Source organism: Eucyclogobius newberryi, unplaced genomic scaffold (genome assembly GCF_026437365.1).
Source record: "Eucyclogobius newberryi isolate DKJ021-1_F unplaced genomic scaffold, fEucNew1.0.hap1 SCAF_4, whole genome shotgun sequence".
NCBI lineage: Eukaryota > Metazoa > Chordata > Actinopteri > Gobiiformes > Gobiidae > Eucyclogobius > Eucyclogobius newberryi.
The window spans coordinates 28,808,478-28,828,887 of NW_027316056.1; the positions used below are offsets into that span (position 1 = coordinate 28,808,478).

The 20,410-nt window shown below is 40.7% G+C and overlaps 3 protein-coding genes across 5 annotated transcripts; 1 reads left to right on the forward strand and 2 right to left on the reverse strand.

Moving 5' to 3' along the window:
• Positions 1-176: 176 nt before the first annotated feature.
• Positions 177-4,913, reverse strand: LOC140377064 (tetratricopeptide repeat protein 39B-like). The gene is made up of 18 exons (XM_072462347.1): positions 4,812-4,913; positions 3,821-3,849; positions 3,638-3,742; positions 3,155-3,286; positions 2,992-3,068; positions 2,695-2,824; positions 2,508-2,610; positions 2,369-2,434; positions 2,165-2,273; positions 2,021-2,088; positions 1,607-1,666; positions 1,367-1,528; positions 1,198-1,289; positions 1,013-1,133; positions 821-932; positions 634-751; positions 434-550; positions 177-358 (listed from the first exon to the last, which is right to left on the reverse strand). The coding sequence occupies exons 1-18, from the start codon at positions 4,839-4,841 to the stop codon at positions 244-246; spliced, it is 1,746 nt and encodes a 581-aa protein (XP_072318448.1). The 5' UTR covers positions 4,842-4,913; the 3' UTR covers positions 177-243.
• Positions 4,914-5,716: 803 nt separating this feature from the next.
• snapc3 (small nuclear RNA activating complex, polypeptide 3) lies at positions 5,717-9,229 on the forward strand. Its single transcript, XM_072462823.1, has 9 exons — positions 5,717-5,974; positions 6,682-6,765; positions 6,844-6,922; positions 7,036-7,140; positions 7,223-7,372; positions 7,445-7,527; positions 8,187-8,345; positions 8,866-8,973; positions 9,039-9,229. The coding sequence occupies exons 1-9, from the start codon at positions 5,754-5,756 to the stop codon at positions 9,184-9,186; spliced, it is 1,137 nt and encodes a 378-aa protein (XP_072318924.1). The 5' UTR covers positions 5,717-5,753; the 3' UTR covers positions 9,187-9,229.
• Positions 9,230-9,345: 116 nt separating this feature from the next.
• psip1a (PC4 and SFRS1 interacting protein 1a) lies at positions 9,346-20,030 on the reverse strand. 3 transcript variants are annotated; one of them, XM_072462821.1, is made up of 17 exons: positions 19,927-20,030; positions 19,091-19,187; positions 18,361-18,437; positions 18,143-18,281; positions 17,606-17,692; positions 17,234-17,356; positions 16,138-16,185; positions 16,014-16,071; positions 15,848-15,932; positions 14,472-14,637; positions 14,329-14,393; positions 14,182-14,234; positions 13,900-13,970; positions 13,018-13,119; positions 12,752-12,950; positions 10,244-10,337; positions 9,346-9,627 (listed from the first exon to the last, which is right to left on the reverse strand). In XM_072462821.1, exons 2-17 carry the CDS (start codon positions 19,160-19,162, stop codon positions 9,597-9,599), a joined length of 1,470 nt encoding a protein of 489 aa, XP_072318922.1. In that variant the 5' UTR covers positions 19,163-19,187; positions 19,927-20,030; the 3' UTR covers positions 9,346-9,596. The 3 variants fall into 3 exon arrangements, with proteins under 3 accessions (XP_072318922.1, XP_072318921.1, XP_072318923.1); XM_072462820.1 differs by having other exon boundaries at positions 15,848-15,935; XM_072462822.1 differs by lacking the exon at positions 17,234-17,356 and having other exon boundaries at positions 15,848-15,935; positions 19,927-20,028.
• Between the last annotated feature and the right edge of the window lie 380 nt (positions 20,031-20,410).

Genomic DNA, 20,410 nt, shown 5'->3' on the forward strand with positions numbered 1-20,410 from the left:
TAATTACACAAATCCAGCATTTTATTTTAAGTGAAGAAAGTTTGTATTTGTTATATTTTCCAATTTGAATAGAAGTTTAATAAATAGATTTTTTTAAGTTTACAAGGTTTTGATGTTAAAGTCTTCATACAATAAACATATATTATAAAGGGTCCGTTTTACATAAATTCAAAGTCTTATGTTTGTACAAAATTCTGCATTTTATTTTACATCATAACGAGTCGTGTCATTCTTGTCACCGATTCAAGCTGGAGTACGTGAAGGAGGAAGTTTGGCTGTAAATGTTCCCATTGTGTTGAGCGCAGCATGGATCCGGAAGTGTAACCTTGACTCCATGCTGTAATCTTTGTAGTTTGCCCTGTAAAAGTATAGGAAGATGGGCAAATACTTGAATATTTGAAGTGTATTAAAGTCGATCAAAAGAGAAACTTACTTGACATTTTCCATGAGCTCAATGGCGCGGTCACAGTCGCCACGGAGCTTGTATAGAAGGCCCAGTTCATACATGGTGTACGGCACAAGATAGTTGTTGAACTTTATTTCACTTTCACTGAAATGTACACGCAACAATAAGTAACTCCTCTGTAGTGATGAGATGAACATGTCATATTTTGTTTGAAAACAGATCCTTGCCTTGATAAGACATTGTTGAAGCACTGCTCAGCCTGGTCCAGCAGCCCCAGCTCTCTGAGGCACAGGCCTTTGAGCAGCTGCACCATACACTGGTCATCCAAGTGGTACTCTGAAGGAACTGTACACACAACACTGCAGTTAGCGGCCAGTAAAACCATGACGTGCCTCTTCTTGTTGACGCTCTTACTTTGGGAGTCTTTGAGCTTCTGTTCTGCTGTTATTAATGTGCCCAGGATGGCTTCAGTGAGCTCGGGTCTTTTCCCCACCACCGTGAATCCATTCCACACATAAATCATTTCCTGTAGCAAAGTTTGAAATAGTTGTATTTAATATTATGTATACAAATGTTAGTAAAACTGGTGGTTTAATCTGTCCTCACCAAAGCGGGCACAACAAGTTTCACAGGGTTGGGGGAATTGTATCGATTTGCTTTCTTTGCTGCAAACTTCTCTGTTGGAATAGACTTCCCAGCAATTCGCAACCTCAGTCCATCCACCTGCCTGCAAAGCTCAAAGTTAGCTCTGTACTCATTAGCTAAGACATTATTGAGACCACATTGTTTACCTGAATACATCCACCACATTCTCTCCCATTTTAGCCACATCCTCCTCTGGGAGCATACTCAGGATGGCAGCTTTCAAAAACGTATAGACGGCCTACAGGCAAAAACTACAACTTACAACCTCTAGTTCATTTTGGTTAAGTCAAGCCGCAATGTCGAACAGGGATTTACCTGTGACCACTTGCTCTCCTTACACAGCAGGTCAGCATAGCGGTACGCCTCTTCCCAGTTCTGTTCAAAGCAATAGGCCCACATGAGCTCCCAGTAACACAAGTGATGGATCTGACGCCACTCCTCCTGCGCCGCAATGCAAGCCAAGTACTTCTCCTGAGCCTGAAGGGAAAACACGTCAAATAGTCACTCCAATATACAACTATACATAAAGCTATGCAGTACATTAAGAGTACTTACATGAGTGAAATCTCCTTTAAGTAGTGCAATTCTTGCAGAGTAGAAAAGCATGAGTGCTCCCTGCGGGGTCGCGAAATCAATAAATTAGACATGCATTTTCACAATTGTATAGAATATGATTTGATGACAGTAACTTGACATGAGGCTGAACTGTGAGAGTGAGTGAGTGAGTGAGTGAGTGAGTGAGATATATATATATATATATAAAATTTTGTTTTGCTGCAGCCAAAATTTGAATTTTAAATCCACAAAAAGAAGCCATTGCCTCTATGTCAGTAAGGTCTTTTCTTTGTTATAAATTTGGAAATGTGGGCAATCAATTCCCCTCTAATAACTTACCATTAATTCTTAAAATGTTTAGTCATTTCCATAATATCCTAGCTTTGGAAAGCGTTTTTAAAGTTACACACTTACATTTGGGAACTTCTTTGCATAAGGTTCGAGCAAAGATTCAGATTCAGTGAGGTTGCCATCACCAGTGCCTGCACAGGAACAAATAGCTACAGTTAGATTTAATTAAACTAAACTAGCGTCAAAACTACACAGAGAACCTCATACCAAGGATAACAGTGATGTAAAGGTGAAACATCATTAATGTGAGGGTGCAGAGGATGGAGCGCAGGCTGTTGCTGGCTGCGCCCTCCCTCAGCTCTGATAAACCAAGTTCCTGTGAAAAAAAGTCCAATTTCCCATGAAAGGTAATATCACATTTATATAAAAAAAAAAAAAAAAAAAAAAAAAAAAAAAAAAAAAGGTACAAACCCGATCTCCAGAGAATCCCAAAAACTCCATCAGCCTGAGGACTCGAGATGGAAGTAAAGACAGCATCTGACAAAGACATGGAGAGGACTGAGCGTCTTGTGAAACATGACCACGTTCTGTCTGCAGCAGGTGAACTCACCAGGTTAAAAGAGCCTATGCCCATACTGACCCCACTCCTAAAATGGACATGTGAGCTCTCCTGCTTTTCATCTTTTCTGATGTTTATTATGGCCTGGCATTCTCTTAAGGAGGGTGCAGAACATTAGGTTATGTTTACGTTCAAGAGAGCAAAGGCTTTAAAATAACACTTGTGAAAAAACCCTTACTTGTATATCTGGTAACTGTTTCGCATCTTCATGCCTCCTTTGATGAATCCGATTATACTCTCGTCCAAAAACGTCAGCGCTGCCTTCTGGAGCAGAACCTCAGCATAACACAGCTCTGCGTGCATCTCCTCTGTGAATGATCAGACCTTTTTACACTGTGGGGTCTATCTTATCTTACAATGTGTGCATTCACACCTTTTATATTTACACAGTGATATTTAAACATTACAACAGCTAAAATGATCAAATAATTGAGAATGCTGACAATGAATGTGTGTTTACGGTCATTGCATTTACCTTCAGTCAAGTTGTCGGATGGTTGTTGGTACCAAAAACTTGTCAGAGTCTCAACGAATCCAGTTTTCTTCCTGAAACTAAATCAAAAGAAAAATTAGATAAATGTATAGTTGTTTGTGTGTGGAGAAAGCGTGTGGGTAGACAGTTAATATAGTGGACCTACCGCTGACATGTCTGCAAAGATGCTCGCAGTGATGTCATAGCAGCGTCCATGTCTTTGGGTTCAAAGGTCATGCCCGCCTGCATCACCAGGATGCTGCTATAGCCCATGGCGTGATACATGCTCTGTCCTGCCCTACAGGAAAAAACATTTGATTAAAAAGTGTTCCTTAACATTCCTAAAATCTGTTATCTGTCCTTTTCCTCTGTATCTACCTGCGTTGTATCAATGAAATTTCCCCATGTGGGACAATAAAGGAATATCTTATCTTATCTTATAAAAAGGTGCAGTGTATGGAGGGTCTATCACCGTTTTAACAATTAAAAAACACCTGTAATTAGAACTAATTCAAGATATGACGGTTTAATGCCATACTGAGGAATATTCCATGGAATAACATCTCTATGGAGAAAAGCAAGTATCGGACATCCACCACCAGGAAAGTTACCTCGTGCATCTTTGAGCAAAAATAAAATGGTGACTTGCCATGGTTTTAAAAGAGCCAGAGCGTCTGCAAAACGGTTGTTGAGAAAGAACTCTAAAGCAGTTGCACATTCCTTCAACGACGTCTCCAAGTCCATGTGTGTTATTCTAAAATAAAACACAAATATTTTCATGCCGGTCAGACATCACCAAATAAATTCAATTTTCAATGTATGTATTACTTACTCTCCATTTTCAGCCTTGGAAAGGTTTACCTGAAACAAATAACACATTGAAATGATGCATTAATAAAATACATATTTTATAAGAAATGGGAGAAAATGACACTTAAATTCATAATGGACCTAAATGACTTAAAACCACAATATTAAAAAGGGAGGGTATGAAACATGTCCACACTTTTGAACAAAAGTCCTCCTGAGTTTGTCTGGTTTAGGTCATTTCAAACTTAGCCAAATTATGGCAAAATATTGTGTTTATATTATTTAGTTTATATAGCAATATGAAACCAGACGCATCCTTCCACATCAAGTCGAGATCACAAGAATATTCACTCAGGAGAAGCCGTTTGGCCATCCCTGCTCTACTGACTTGAATTCTATCTGAAAATAGAAGAGTCAGACTTGCTCTCCTTCACTGTGGTTCTCATTTGGGTTTCACTTTTTGTGAGGTTTTCAATGCCGAGAAAGAAATCTACAGACAGGGGACAGTTCTGTTGCCTTCTGTTGATAGGCGACTGCCGTTATGAACTTGGGTTCTACAAAAATAAAATGTAATTGACAATGTAATAGGGACACACTTCTTCATTCTGAACTGTGGAGCCCGGACAGCTCATTCCTCAGTCACAAGCTCAGAACCTCCAGAATTCATTTGCTGGAGGCAGTGCTGGTAATAATGAATGACCGGCTGCAGGTGCTGGGGGTTTGTCTGTATTCACATCCCAGGGACTTTGATTTCCAACTGCTGCTGATTGTAGGATCATTACTGAATATTCCCCTATTAAATTATCAGATTGTGTTTTTGGTTTTCAAAATGGAACCAAACAAATGAGACTATCATTTACATGTTTTCATCAGGAATAGACTTAAAACAACTTCACAACCGTCATAAATAAAAAAATCTATATTTGACTTTAACATATGGACTTCATAAGACACAAACAGACCATGAACATAAACAGTTTAAATAGAACATCTTTTAGACACACAAAACGTACCTGCTCGAATGTATGCACTTTGGTCTCCATGACTGGGGTCTTCTTTAAATAATGAGACAGTGGGAGGGAATGGTGGTGATCACTTCCAAACTCAAGGAGAAGACAGACAGAAGACAGTTGTGGGGACATTTATAAGGTAAAATGTCAGGAGGGGCCAAAAGTTAGGCAGCCAACCCTTGTCCCCCCCACTACATCTTTCAAAACAGAGCTTCATTGTATTCACTCCTAGACCACATTTTCAGAACAGTATTTTATTCATAACACTCACAAAATGACTAGATGTCTAGTGGGCTTTTTAAATGCAATTTTGTTACGGAAATTATATGGTTTATCAAGCTCAATCGTAAAGGAAAATGAAGCAAATTTCTGAGTAACTAACCTCAAATTACGATGGGGTCGAAGTAGAATTATTTGAGACGTAAGTGAAATTAATTATTCGGCGCTAGAACTGATTTTAAATTTGGTTCAGCCGGTAGTGACGCACATTAGAGACACCTAGTGGGCAATTGACGAAACGACTGAAAATTTCTCCTAAAAAATAATAATAAATAAATACATTACGTAGATCCTTATTTTGCATTTTATTAGTCAAGCGGGACAATCTGAGTCAAACATGCACAAATCAATCCAAATACAACTTTAAGTCAAATAATGTGAAGGGAACGCCATAAACATAATTTCAAGCTCCTTTCTTGCGCCAATTTTCCACAATATGTCACTTTAAATTGCGTCTACTTGCATGAATAAGGCTACACATTTATAATATTTACCGTTTGATAATTGCTAAATGTTATGCGGTTTTTAAGAGCGTTACAATTCGTAGTTTGGCCCATATTTTGCTCGTAATGCGTGCAATACGATGCACCGCGCCCTCCTCGACACGTGTGGCAGTAGCGCGCAAAGTCAAACCGGAAGCGCAGCAGCAGAACGACAACAACAACAATGGCGGCGTGTGGCTCCAATACAAACATCCCGGAGTACGAATTCGTCGATGTCAACACCAAACCGTTTCACATCGACGCGTTTAGGGCCGAGTGGCTCAAGCGGCTCCAGCCCAGTCAGTATTCTTACGAGCGGCCGAACGAGGAGGAGTTTGACGCCAACTTTGCCAAAGAGATGGGCATCGACCAGGACACCATGCGTGATCTCAAGTCCGTCTGCAGGTATGCGCGGTTTACTCGTCCGGATGCATCAGTTTGATTTTTTTGCGCCCTGCGGGTGATCGGGAGGGTCGCGCCGGGGCTCGTGATTCAACACCCGTCACGATGTCGTCCGTGTGCCCCGGGGCAAGTGACGTGCCTCGGCCGTTTAAATCGGGAAATGTTGCATATCCTACCACTACTGCTCTGGTCAGTTCAGTCTTCAGGCGACATGTGATGTGTTGTCTTAGTAAAGCTGGTAGTTTCCACTCAATAGTGAAAAGGGTTTCTCGTGTTGCAACTGAAAGTTGCTGTAATAAACTAAAATTAAAAAAGATCCACTAGGTAACTTTTCTGAATGTTCCGCACTATGGAGTTATCCAGCTTGTCATGTGACTAACGTTTCAAAACTCGATTTTGTTAAGGAAAAAAGTCTTCCAGATCTTGATGCAATGATGATATACAGTTTTTTTAGCGACAAAAGAATCTTATATTGGGGTTTATATTAGTTCTGATATTGAAAAGTCCTTCTAAAACGATAGAGACGGTCCAATTTAGTCATTTTTATGTCTTGTTTTTACAAGTATCATCAAGTATCTAGATTCAAAACTGGTTTAAGTTTTGATTAGTATATGGGTCTCAATCCTTTTGACAATCCTTAAAAAGTTACACTGTGCACCTTTTAACTGAGATAAAATGAGTCAATTCTCCTGCCTCTTCTCCCTCTTCAGCGCCGACTCTCTTCTTTGCCATCCCAAGGACCAGCAGCCCGACACGGACCTCGTGCCTGAAGATGCCACGCTCACCACCCTGATGTACCATTTCCCATCGACAAATATGAAACGGTAAACGTGTGTGACCGAAATAAATAACCGAATTACGCTTTCTGACAGACACAGAAAAAAGAAACAAGATTACAAGCTCTCCCAAAAATGCCCAAGGAACAGACACGAGCATTACGCGGACGAGTTGGTCAGGACATAATTCTTTAGTTATATTATTTAGCTATTCAAGGAGAATCTGATGTTGTTGTGTGTTGTTGTGTGTGTGTGTGTGTGTGTTCCCGTGTCGATTTTGGATTCCAGGAGCGAGCGATCGTCGAAAGGAAACCAGAAGCGGTGGAAAATCTGGTCCCTGAAGGAGATGTTCTTCTAACCATCAATGTGTACTACCCGGCGGTTTTTGACAGAGTGAGCTAACGTCCTGCAGTCGATATTCCCTTTTGATTCCCCAATGCTTTTCACGTACATGTACTTTTTATCGTTTTTGCAGTTCAACTACACCAGACCTCATATGTCCCTCCTGATGACCGGCTCGCACACACTGGCCGAGCTCAGAGACGCCATCTGCTGCGTCAGCGACTTGCAGATCTGCGGGGAGTTCAGCCACAACCCCGACATGGTTCCAGGTTTCGTTAGCAAAGTGAGCGATCGCGCCGCCCGCGTCGCCTGTGCTTTTAACAGTGTAAAAACCTGTACCGTTGTCTCGCCCTAGGATCACTACAAGTCGGCGTTCTTTTATTTCGAAGGGGTTTTCTATAATGACATGCGCTTCCCAGAGTGCCGGGACCTCAGCGCGTAAGTCCAGTTATTAATTAAACCTCAGTCGTAATATATGTTTGTCTTGTTTGCACTTTGCAGCACGCTACGTCGCCGAGGCCTAGAACGTCGTCGTCACACACACACTGGCATCCTTTAGATAAACCTGTGCGTATTGTGACTGCCAAAGCCCATTTCCACGAGATTGTGTGGAAATGGGCGTTGGCAGTCATAATACGCAAAGGTTTATCTAAAGGATGCCACTTTCGAAACAGCTGCCAGTTACGTCAAGTTGTGCCCAGATCTTCCGAAGATAGTACAGTTAATTTGCCTTAACGTTATTTCGGATGACTATGTGCCTTTTTGGCTTTTGAAACATGGCTAATTAATAACGAACAGTAAAACTAACCACAGTAAACCCAGAGGGCAAGTTACCAGACAAGGTTGTTTTTATAAATAAGTTTGTCACATCAAATGACTCCAAATTGAACCGTTGAATACCCAATATTGTTTTTAGCTTTAATTTACATTGAAATTGTTGGCCTAACTAAACGGTCTTTCTATTTTCCCTCTTGATAGATGCTGAAGTAATGTGTGTGTGACCAGTCAAATCCGAGCTCCTGTTGGAGACTTTTTTTCTGACTGAATTGATTTTTGGTCATCTTTTCTTATAACTTTTGTCCTTTTCCTGGATTCAGCACAACTATCGAATGGGCAAAAAAACAAAAGTTTCCACCGTTCACACAAGAAAAGATGGAGGACACGCGGTTTGTGGACCTGAAGGTGAAAGTGGGCTTCCCGTACCTGTACTGTCACCAAGGAGACTGCGAGCATCTGGTCATCATCAGCGACGTCCGGTCAGTCATTACACTCGGGATGCTGGGCCTACAGGAGAGTAATATAAGGACAAGTGTATTTTCCACTTCATGGGGCAGTTATTTACCTTTTTATAAGTAAAACCAAATGCAGTAATAATAGCTATATTTCTTATGCCGTGTGCACAGTGAAATGTTCTATGTAGATTGCTGACATGGTGTGACTACACAGGGTGCTACTGTCGTTTCAGTTTAAAGTATATTCCCCCTGGCCTGCAACAATCTACACTTGGTACACGGTGGTTTATCACAAGATGTGATTATAGCCTACGTTAGCGTGAAGCGATACCTCTGCCAATGAAAGACTCTTGTTACAAGTTCCTCACAAGACCTTGAGTCATAAATGCATGTTTTATTGAGCTAATAAATGCGTAAATGTCTGATCTGTCGGTGAAAGCAGGGCAACCACACCTGAAATGAGCACTCACGCCACTAATGTGGGACTAATCTACTGCTCAAGGGGGGCTTTTCATATGGCTTCCTCTGCCTCTAAACCCTGCAGGCTGATGCACAGAGATGACTCCCTGGACAAAAAGACCTATCCTCTGATGATCCACAAGGACAGGATTGACACGCATAAGTGCGCCGTTTGTCACGTCTACATTGGCAGGTTTGTAATGCACATTAAACAAAAAATTATATACATTTAGACATACTTTAATTTTCTATTTTTAGGTGGCATACTACCAACGACCTGTTGGCTCCTAGCGACCCCTGTCTCTTCTGTGACAAGTGTTTTCGAATGCTGCACTACGACACACAAGGCAACAAGCTCGGGAACTTCCTGGCCTATCCTTATATAGACAGAGGGGCCTTTAACTGATGTACACTGTAATACACAGCAATAATACATGTTTGAAATATTTTGTTAAATTATTTTTTCTATTTTGGTGTAAGACTTATTTCTATTTAGATATTTTATAAGGTGCAAACTATTTATTTTCTGAATAAACATAAGAGAACAAACTGTACATCTGGAGTCGATATGGATAAGACCACTTTATTCATGGTTTAGGCAAGTTAAACAAAAATACTCTTATTTACAGCAATAGGTAAAAGTGAAAATAAAATCAGACACTTGAACATGTTTAAACGGTTCTGAACACTGATGCTGACAGAAAGCTGAAGTGAGTGGATCTCACTTTATTCCAAAAGTTACAGTAATGTCAAAGCTTTACACAGAAACCACTGTTGAATGAAGCTGTCCTGTTCAAGAACATGCAGTTATGGCCCTCAGGAGAATTCATCTGGTGTTTTCAAGGCACTGCAGAAAAAAAGATGAATTGATTATCAAAATATCTTAGATTAGTTTAGCTCGCAAAAGGTCCTTGAATGAGATTTTTACTCAATTGGAAGCAGATGAAGCTCAAGTGATGCTGCTTTGCATCGTAGTGTCTGATGTAAAGAGTCCATAAACGTACATGTTTGTCATTTTGTTTTGGATTCTGTAGTTTAGAACAGTGGATCAGAATGCACAGGTTGACTATCATTTTGCGAGTAGCCTGTATTATATGTTCAGGGGGGGTGAATGCAAGCGGTGGTTCTAATGTATGTCGAGACTGAAGTTGAGAACCACTGGTCTAAATAAATAGATTATGGCAGGAAAAGCTTGAGATTTTTCACTGGTGTTTTAACATTGAGGTGACCCCTCATTTGTCCTGGAGTGGTGCGATTACACAGTCTAATCATTTCATTACCAATTTAGTTAACGACTATGAAATTTCAATAAAATTCAATTAATTGATAAACTTGTTTCAGTCCTAAATGTGATATTCTCTTTACTTTTCTTACATAATTCGAGTAGTAATAAAATGAATGATCTGCTCTGTCTAAATGCTTATCAAGGACGTTGGAGTTGACAATTGTTATACTTTGAGTACCTATTCAGCTCTGCTGCTGGGTTATCCTCGTTTGTCTCCTTTACGACGTCCTGCGTCTTCTCTTCCGGGCTCATTTCACTGTTCACAGTCTTGTCTACGAGACAGAGACGGCCTTAGTGAGACGGAGCACCAGGGCCTAAACTAACCACCCACAAGAGATTTACAGGAGCATGTGATGACACATGCCTAGCTCCAGACCTTACTGAAATAATTAGGATTTTCCATCCATTTGCCATGGCTTATCCTAAAAGGAGACCTTTTAGCAGGCACTGGGGGCTAGTGAGAGTACAGCACATTAGAGGGTGGAAGCAGGATGTGGCCTCGTTAAGACTTTTACACGGAAAGTCGACCTGGGACAGGACAAGACATTTCTGAAGCTATTGTTCGTCTTAGAGTCAAGACGCACGGTGTAACTTGGATGGAGATGTTACAAAGTATGGCATTTATTCAATTAAATGTAGTTTTATCTTCAAACATTAAAACACATTCTTACAGTGTGGAGGGTCCTCTACTGACCAGAGCTGTGGTTTGACCAGAGGGTGTCAACTGCTCGGTTCCATTGGAAATAAGTTGAAATATAGCCGCAAGCGGCAATGATCGGCCCTCGCTACGCCGCCGCCACGCCGCAAGAGGAGGGGGCGCTAACGCGCCCCAATTGTCCTTTTATTACGCCTACTGCTGAATCTGTGACGCTGTCACATCTTCTCCCCTTTGTTTTACCATCAAAAAGCTATTTTATTTTGAATTCTTGGCAAAATGTGCGGCTTTGCCGCACAGACACCGTGACTCTTTGAATAAAAATGTGGATAACTTTTGATGGTCCACCCCTGAAGATGAGTCTCACCAAATTTCAGGTTAATATGTCTAACGCCCTAAGAGGAGTTTGTGAAAGTCTAAAGTGTAAACATGTTCTGGCGATTTCCCCATTGGAATAACATGGAAGGTTTCGGTCATCGTTACGGCAAAGCCATAACAATTATGACATGGGTCTCATTGACTTTTTTGATGGGGCCAAAATTGAATTGTGTGTCAAATTTCATATAATTTCGCAAAACTAAATATTTAACCTCCATATAAAATCTGTAGGGGGCGCTGTGGCTCCAAATTAATTTATTTCACTTCAAGTAGGTTTAGGGCAAAGAGTTTAACAACTGATTCTAATTTGACGCAATTCGGACTTTATCTGCGCAAACGGCAGAAATGTTAAATTTGGGAGATTTCTGAAATTCTTGTTACAGTTTGCGGCTTTGCCGCACAGAGACCGTGACAGGTATCAATGTAATTTGGATAACTTTTGATGTCCCACTCCTCAGTAGCATTTTCACCAAATTTCAGCTTTTTAGGGCCAACGGCCTGGGAGGAGTTCGTAAAAGTACGACGTTTGGAAAAACTCCGAAGTCATGTTTAGCCATTTTTGAAGCAATATGGCCGACATTTGGTTGGGCGGACGGCGTTGCCGTAATAATATTTTTTACTTCTCTTGTCACCATCTACCTCTGCGCCAAATTTCATGATTCTACGATCAAATTTTTTTTGGGTCATTTCCCATCTCTCAATGCATTTTTGGTACATTTGGGGGCGCTGACGCGCCAATTTTTTTTATTTTAGAAAAGGGAAATAGCCAGAATGTAGAGAGGCACGATTTTTAGAGGTGTGCAAATTTTTGTGACTTTTCGTCAATGTTCACTGGGTGAAAAATAGGGGGGTTGGTCCCGAGAAGAAGAAAGAAAGAATAATATTCCGATACGAAAACAATGTTTCCCATTTTCCAAATATCATAAACTATACATTTTCGGAAAGCGCTCGCGCTTTCCTACCTCATGGTGTGGGTCCCTGGTCACTGACGGGTACTTTCGTTAATTTTGAGTGGGCTCCGCCCACTTTGTGTTTTTGGCCCTCTATACAGTAATAATGTTCATTTTTTGCATTACATGCTTATATGCACGGAACATGCAAGAGATGGGGAACGTATTCGTGAGGTACTTCGCGCAAATGAGTGCTTTATATGGGGATGACGACCGCGAAGCGGTCGTCATCTCAATGTAAAGTGCTCGTTTAGTGCGCACTTTTGCACGGGCTTCGCCCGTTTACAACGGTAATGTTCCATTTTCCTACTACTAATTAGTATGCACGGGGCGTGCATGAGTGAAGGAGTGCGTTAGTGAGTGTTTGGAAGTGGGCGAGCGCTTCGCGCTCGATTTCGTGCGCACTACGTGCGCACTTTCGCAGCCGTGCTTCGCACGGCCTTACGAGATTAATAGGCCTCTCGCCAGCTTGTGGCGCTCGGGCCTAATAATAATACTTTGTGGAATATTCTTACACTTAAGTGCACCTTACAGGATGATGCTATAATAAGATATCATATTATATATTGCTCCTCTTTTCTAACTGGAACAGTTTTCTCTAGCCACATTCTTTTTCTGATTTGTCACGGATGAAATGAGCCAAAAAGGGCACAAGTCAAGACTGAACACGTTGAAGTATTAAAAAACACTAAATGCTACACACCTGTGTTTTCTTTGCCTTGTTCGGCTTTCTTCTGTGCGCCTCTTTTGGCCTCTTCATGTTGTCGTTGTTCGGCTATAGACTTATTGAGCACTTGGCTGAGTGCACCGTCTCCTTCTCCAACTAGAAACATGCTCTTAAACTTGTTATACAACATGGTCGCCTTGTCCATGACGTCTTGGCTGGCCTTGAACCTTCTCATCTGGAAGACAATGTCACTTTTAGTTTGATCCAAGTGAGAGTGCGACTGCCAGTGAATGAAACTGCACCTTTTTAAGAGTTGCGATGAGTTCACTGTGTTTCTGCAGGTGCTGAGTAGAAACCTGAAGAGCGCCGAGCTCGTCCAGCGCATCCAGACACTTCCTCACATCCTGCAAAGTACACGGGACATACAGAGTCGGGCCACAAAATACGCACACTCGACACCTAAAACATATTTGCTCGACTCCATTCAGACTCAGCGCACTGCCGAAAACAATCCACAGAACGGCATTGCCCCGGTTACAGCAGGTCACATCTGTGGGAGGCGACCTGTTCACAACGAGTGCACTTTTTTTTCCAAGTTATTTAGAATTTTTTTTTTTTTTTTTAAGCAATTTAAAGTGTTAGAAAGAAATGCAAAACAAATATATACAAAAAGATCAACCTAATGACATAATGTGTGGAACAAAAACACAGGCCTGTAGTAGTAGTAATAGTAGTAGCAGTGATAGTATTTGTAGTAATAGCAGTAAGAGTATTAGTAGTAGTAATAGTAATAGTATTTGTAGTAATAGTAGTAATAGTTGCAGTAATAGCAATAGTAGTAATGTAATAGTAGCGGTAATAGTATTTGTAGTAATAGTATTAATAGTAGCAGTAATAATAATAATGTAAATGGAGCAACAGTAATATTGGTAGTAGTAATAGTAGTAGATGTAATATTACCCCTACATTAGATCCATTTCCATAAGAGTCTGGGCTCAGCTCTGCAACCTTCAGCGCATCAACATCCGCATTATAATACTGGGTTTATGAACAACGCTTTAGTTTAATCCATCAAACTTGAATCGACACATGCTTTGGTTGTTTTTGTTCACCGTGACACAAGTACGAGTACAAGAATCCCATTAAACCACCACATTATGACATCATCCGTGCCGAATACTCACTGGGTTTTCTATTTTCAAGGAAACCCTAATTTCGTTGTGCAGTTTGTGGAGCTTCAGGTCAGTTGATAGTTCTGTGAAATGGAAAAGCAAAAAAGGTAACACTTCAGATGTGCATAAACAACACGTTTCTAAAAAACTGATTATCAGAACGGATGAAGAGACTCGCAGTCATTGCCTAAACGTATCCGCGGAATTTATGAATAAGACTTTTCTTTCATACTCCAGATTACAGATTACTCAAAAGTGCTCCGTGTTTGCCTTTTCTTTCTCAAAAACGCGTACCCTTTTTCTTTGCTCCGGCCCGCTCTTCTTTCTTGCCATCATCCTTGCTCGTTCTGAAATATTACATGACCAAAATGAAATTAAACACCACACAACATAAAAGTGATTTTAAATTCACACTTCAATCCAAATATTCAGGAAACTCACACTTCCTCCCCTTTCCGTCTTTTCACATCCTTCTCCACGTCAGAGTTCTTTTTTCCTCTGCTTTTCTGCGAGACAAAAGAGACAAAAAGGTTAGCAGAACATGGCGTGACCAGGCGGGCGCGGTGCGAGGAGCGAGCCAGCACCTCTTCATCGTCGGAGGCGGACGCGTGGCCGTCTTTGAACTGCTTCCTCTTCTTGGGCTCGGGCTCCTTGACCTCCGCCTCAGACTTTTTACCTTCATCCCTCTTCTTGTCCTCTCCGCCTTTCGACTCGGTTGTCCTTTTTCTCTTTCGGTCCGAGTCCGTTTCCCTAGACGCACAATAAACGCACTCGAGTAATAAACCCTTCAGGTGTTCGTAAGTAGAAACAGAATGTGATTTCAATGCCTTAAGATCATAAAATGTGAAAAACCATGGTTGTTTTTGACGTTTACCTACAGCACTACCATTACTTGTTTTGCTAGAATTCTATTTGGAGGCTCCTAAAATAGTATTTTTCACTGGTTTTAAAAAGAGAAGCACATTTAAGTTTTTACTATAGAAATGTTAGAAATACAAAAGCTCATTAGTAAATATATTAGAGCTCAGTTAATCATTGTTTATTTCACTTTAGCCTCCAGCCGACTCCATTCAGGAAACGTGTTTGCATGTCAGATCCATGTTGAGGGTTCTTGAAAATCAAGATAATAAAAAAGGGAGTGTCTGCCGAGCCGCGGCGCGCGGCCAAAACTGCCATGTTATTTGTGTGCCGGCCGCGCGCCGCGGCTCCTGAAACTGCGCCACTATTTGTCCGCGTTTTAGACCGCGCCGGGTTAAGGTTAAGGTTAGGGTTAAGGTTAGCCATGACGCTATAAGGGAAATGCAGCGGTCCCTGAAACTGCACGGCTATTTGACCGCGCCGCGGCTCTCCAGGCACGGCCAATAAAAAATGCCATGATTGTGACTTCCTCCCACGGAAACAGTGCAGACATGACAAACAGGACACACATCACAGGTTTGGAGTGAGACTAGATGTGTCCACCCTGTCCTTCTCAGATTTGGCTGCTTTTTCAAATTAAGAGAATAAAAGCACATATAAATTAAATAAAACAAAACAAACAAACCGCAACCAATGTGGGCCAATCTTTAAATAAAATCCTCGCTTTATCAAATATTTTGGCATTCATATTAGTCTAGAAACAAATGCAATAATAATAATACACAACACTAAAATGTGTTCACAAATATAGAATGTGGTTTGGACCACTGTGAATGATGTAGTACTAACACATACCACTAGATGTCACTCTGTAGGGTTTCAAAACCCCTGATCATTTGGGTCAAATACGTTGCAGTTTCATGAAGCTTCACTTTGTCCTTCACTTCTTTTTACCAGTAATGATCCAGTCATTTATCGGGTTGTTCCACTGCGCTTTTGTTTACCTTTGTATGGTTTTGGCGAATGCATCTCTGAGGACGTTTGCCACGATCTGCAGCGACGCGGCAGATTTTGTTTATGACATTCTATCCCAAGTACTTACATTTCATTCCCTGATCCATGACTCTCCTGAAGGGGAAGTGCCTTTTCATTCTTTGGCTTTCTTCCTCTTCGTTTTTGAGCATCTCCTCCTTCAGAAAATCAAAAAGTCTCATTTACAACTGAACATGACATATTATTACAAGCCAGATGAAACACAAGCGGCCCACCTGAAGAACTAACTGGACTGGCCGGAGCGTCATCCTTTTCATTTTCAGTTTCATCACTCTGTATAAAGTCACAAGTCAAAAAATGTAAATACATCAACATCATTCATAAGAACTTACGACGTACCTTCTTCTTTCGTCCTCTTTTGGATCTAGAATCTTTCTGGGAGGCGCCCTGAAAACAACAAAAAACACTCAAAAAGAGCCGTTCTGCTTCACTGAAAACATGAAACTACAATGTGTTTATCATTGTTAAGAAACACGCAGTGATCAAATCTGCACTGGACAGGATCAGAAGCAGCAGCAGCACCATCTAGTGCGCCACAGCGGTATTACCAGTCTAATATTGTAGATCAAAGGGGGGAAATTAAACGATTTTGTGTATCAACTGATGGTGGAAATTGGCTTTGAATATTATCAGATTTCCTGTGAAGTCCTGTGATGCGACAAAAGTAAAATGAAAGTAATCGGAAGTGTGTGCACAATACAGGAATTAAATAAACAAATTGGACAAAAATAAACAGCGTATGTACACACAACCTGCCGTGCAAATAGAACGCCTTACCTTAATCCAACACGCAAAGAAAGCCATGCAACAAACAAAACAATGTCAACTCAGCAGTCAAAAGATGTTCTGTTCGATCCAAACACAGACATGCACGAATAACTTGGTGTAGTCGCAATGCCGAAAGGTTAAACTCTATTTTGATGCTACGAAAAAGGGTATAAATACATGATACTCTGATACCAAAATGAAAATAAAAGCAAAATAATTAACTTGCACCTCATTTCTTATATCATGCACCTCATTTCTTATATAATGCAATCTTACTTAGTTTTTTCTTTTGATATGCCACAAATGTATCTTAAGCTGAAGTAAAGATCACAAATGAACCTTTTCACCGTAGTATTTACGCATTTATCTGGAATATAAAATAAATTGTGGCAGTCAAATTTCAAATATATCGCCCGTCCCTGACAGAAAAGTCCTACTATTGTCCCAGTTTGTTTTCATTCTCAGTGTGGTTACATGTCTACGTTTTTGCCAACCCAAGAAGACGATGCGTTCCTTCTTAAATTGCCAGTAAATAAATAAAAAAAAAAAAGAAAACTCCACATGCTTCCAAGTCTCCATCGACCACCGACAGACCCCCACCAAGCGTCAACCAAGAGCCTAACACCGCCATCACCGCTGAAGGTATCCCAGCATGCAATGTACGTACATCCTTACTCAGAGGACCCTGCTCTGACATCACAGAACCACCATCATCATCATCATCCTCCTCATCCTCCTCCTCATCATCCTCCTCAAGCTCATTCTCCTGCTCAGCTTCACTTCCCGGGACCTAAACGCACCCAAGACACAGCAAAAGGACGCGGCGTGGCGGCAGGTCAAGCGATCTTTTCACAGGGAAAGAGGTTAAGACACATGCCATTCCGAATGTAACTTGGGGGCAAAATGTAAATGTTAGTTTGGGCCACGTGGACAAACGCTGCAGAAGAAGAGGCAAAAAGCAGGCGGCCCTGCGGTTTACACGGCGTTACACAGCGTTAGCGAGCGACGCGGGGGAAAAGCAGTTTGGAGGAGAACTTACTTTGGATTCAGTCTCCTTGTTCTCGTCCTCCTCCGCCTCTGTGCTGCTGTCAGAGTCTTTTTCTGTCAGAGTGTTAGGAGGAACCGGCTTTGAAAAAGAGATGATGAAAAAAAAAAAAGAGGTTGTTTATATTAGTTTCCTCGACATAAACGTTAAAAAAGTATCGGTTCAAACTGGTGTTGTCGGTGTGTCACAATGCTACAATAAAAAGGGGATTTGGAGATGGAAAAAGACAGATTTTCAATTAACAAAAACAGAGATCTTTCATTTTCAACAACAAAAATGTTCTATTCCTATATTTTTTTTGATTCTTGCAATACTTTTAATATAGAGATCAAGATCCTTCGAAAACAATTCAGGAAATGTCCAACTAAACAACTGACCCATTTACATATTTCGTTTCAGTATCTATAATTTCTCTGTTGCGTTTCAACCGTCAATACTAGTGTTTAGTGTCTGTGTATCAGTGTTTAGTGTCTGTGTATCAGTGTTTTGACAACCGTAAGTCAAACGGAGGAAAAATAAGAGAGAATAAACCTTAGGCGCAGTGAGTTCGGCTTTGGGGTTATTTTCGATCTCCCACAATCCTTCATTGAAGCCTTTCCTCTTGTTGGGCTTGGCGTACTTCTCCTTGTTGGACAGGTACGGGAAAATATCTTTTGGACCGAGGAATGCCCTGTAGAACGATAGAAACGGACGGCGTAAACCAAACACGCCTCGTCGGTAAATAACACAAAGATGAAGTCTTAACGTACGTCTCGTGAGTGCCAAAGAAAAAGATGGGAAACTTCATGTTGGACGGCTTCACGGCGCCGTCGGGAACTTCATCAATCTGCGAAAAAGTGTGAAAATATTGTTATTGTTCCCCGCAGTATGGCATTAATGTATCTATATCCATGGAAATGACACTAACAGGCCACGCTAAAAGGTGCAGCTACTTCTAACTGAATAAATGCAACAGATCTGTCCATTTTTGGATTTATGTTCTGTCCGAGTCTTTTTGTTACTGAACACGTTGTTATTACACGTCAATATTTAATCATAACTCATACTTCATACTAATTAATTGTTTTATAATGCTCCATGTCAACAAAGCCAATTCCTAGCTTGTTCATAGATAATAAAACCTTTGATTCCAATTGTTACTGGGGCAATATTGACAAAAACTATTATCTTGACACGTCTTTGGAGCGTCCCGACAACAATATTTAGACAATACATTATTTAATCTGTGAATGTGTCAAAAGTGTCAAACATAATAATCATGGTTTAATTATTAGACCGACACAAAAAACAGAATCGCAAACGTGCAGGAATATCACTCTTACTTGAAAGTTGTATTTATGTTTTACAATAAATACAACTTTCAACAATAAAAGGTTCACATTTTGCATATCTTCAGAACAACTTTGATGGTATTTATTACATTTCGACACATTGCAATGCCCACATGAGTGTCATATACCATGTGAAGGAATAACTTACTCTTGCTGGCCAATGAGGATATCCCTTCATCTTGGCAAAGATCAAATCACCAGGTTTCCAGTCTCGAGCCATTTTTGTTTGTACTTTGCGCTTGGATCTGAAATATAAACAGAGCATATACACAACATGTTTATTATATGTTTGACCACAACACAACACTGAGACAAACAGCCTTTTAGCATGATTCATTGGATCATCAGACATTAACAACACACTGCAGGCCCCTCCCCATTATTACCCACAATGCTCAATCCAATCAAACGTGACAGACAAGTAAAAGGGACAAAAGCATCCAAGAAGACACTAAAAAATAATAAGTCTGAGGACTACGACAAAGTCTGAGGAATAAAGTCTGGCGGTAATGCAACACTTGGATGCCAACCGCCATAAAACAACAACAACAACAACAACATAATAATTAAGGCATCACATTAAATTAGCATCTCATACAAAACTTGAGGCAACAGAATATTTAAAATGAATGACGATTACTGTAATAAATGTAACTGTTCAATGAAATTCATTTTAATAGCTTTATTATTTGAGATATTAGGAGATTGACCACATGTTTTGAGTTCTATATTTAGTATTTTTGAAAAGACGTTTGCTATTGAAGAATTTGGATTAGTGTGAATAATATTTCCAAGCAAAACAAATAGATTAACTTAATAACTAACCAACCCAATCGACTACGACACATCCATAAGGACTGATGGGATAATAAATAAACACGCTAATTAGCTCATTTCGCTCTCGCAGTAGCACTGAAACATCACACATGTACTCCGCTAAACACTCGAATTACTTGACAGGTTTTGCCGCGATCACACGGTTACCTTTCTGCGTGAGGAGACGGGGAAATATGATCATTTAGCTGCGTCTCGTCCTCGGTTTGGTGCACGTTTTCCGCTCCCGCGCAGGACGTCGCTGGACTGAACCATCGCACAACAGCGAGGGGGGACGTGCTTTTCTCTACTCACATGTACAAGTCAACGAGCGACACATTTGTAACAACTGCAGATTCAACAACTAACAAGTAACATGTTTAAAGATTTTATATGAATTTAAGACGCTAAAGGAACCCAAAGGACAAGTTGCCAAATAATATTGTTTTTGTTTTGTCAAATAGATTATTCACCAAAAGTGGGCGTCAACTTCTACGCATGCGCATTGTCTCCACTGCCAACATGATGTGAGGTTGGATGTGACTGTGAAGAGGGCGACTGTAGAAATAAATACATTCATGAGAATAAAATAAAAGTACAACGGTAGAACAGTGGCAGAACACCATGTTGTTTTGTGGTCGGAACCTGACTTACT

What these genes read in the sequence shown, in the direction of transcription:
- psip1a (XM_072462820.1), bottom strand. Translation starts at nt 19,162, where the DNA reads ATGGCTCGAGACTGGAAACCTGGTGATTTGATCTTTGCCAAGATGAAG. An exon ending in CATGGATCAGGGAATGAAAT is followed by an intron (nt 14,638 to 15,847) that starts GTAAGTACTTGG and finishes TTGTGCGTCTAG; the next exon opens with GGAAACGGACTCGGACCGAA. An exon ending in ACAAGGCAAAGAAAACACAG is followed by an intron (nt 10,338 to 12,751) that starts GTGTGTAGCATT and finishes TCTGTCTCGTAG; the next exon opens with ACAAGACTGTGAACAGTGAA.
- snapc3 (XM_072462823.1), top strand. Translation starts at nt 5,754, where the DNA reads ATGGCGGCGTGTGGCTCCAATACAAACATCCCGGAGTACGAATTCGTC. An exon ending in AGCATTACGCGGACGAGTTG is followed by an intron (nt 6,923 to 7,035) that starts GTCAGGACATAA and finishes TTTGGATTCCAG; the next exon opens with GAGCGAGCGATCGTCGAAAG. An exon ending in GAGTGCCGGGACCTCAGCGC is followed by an intron (nt 7,528 to 8,186) that starts GTAAGTCCAGTT and finishes TCCTGGATTCAG; the next exon opens with CACAACTATCGAATGGGCAA.
- LOC140377064 (XM_072462347.1), bottom strand. Translation starts at nt 4,841, where the DNA reads ATGGAGACCAAAGTGCATACATTCGAGCAG. An exon ending in AAGTGCATACATTCGAGCAG is followed by an intron (nt 3,850 to 4,811) that starts GTACGTTTTGTG and finishes TATTTGTTTCAG; the next exon opens with GTAAACCTTTCCAAGGCTGA. An exon ending in AACAGTTACCAGATATACAA is followed by an intron (nt 2,611 to 2,694) that starts GTAAGGGTTTTT and finishes ACCCTCCTTAAG; the next exon opens with AGAATGCCAGGCCATAATAA.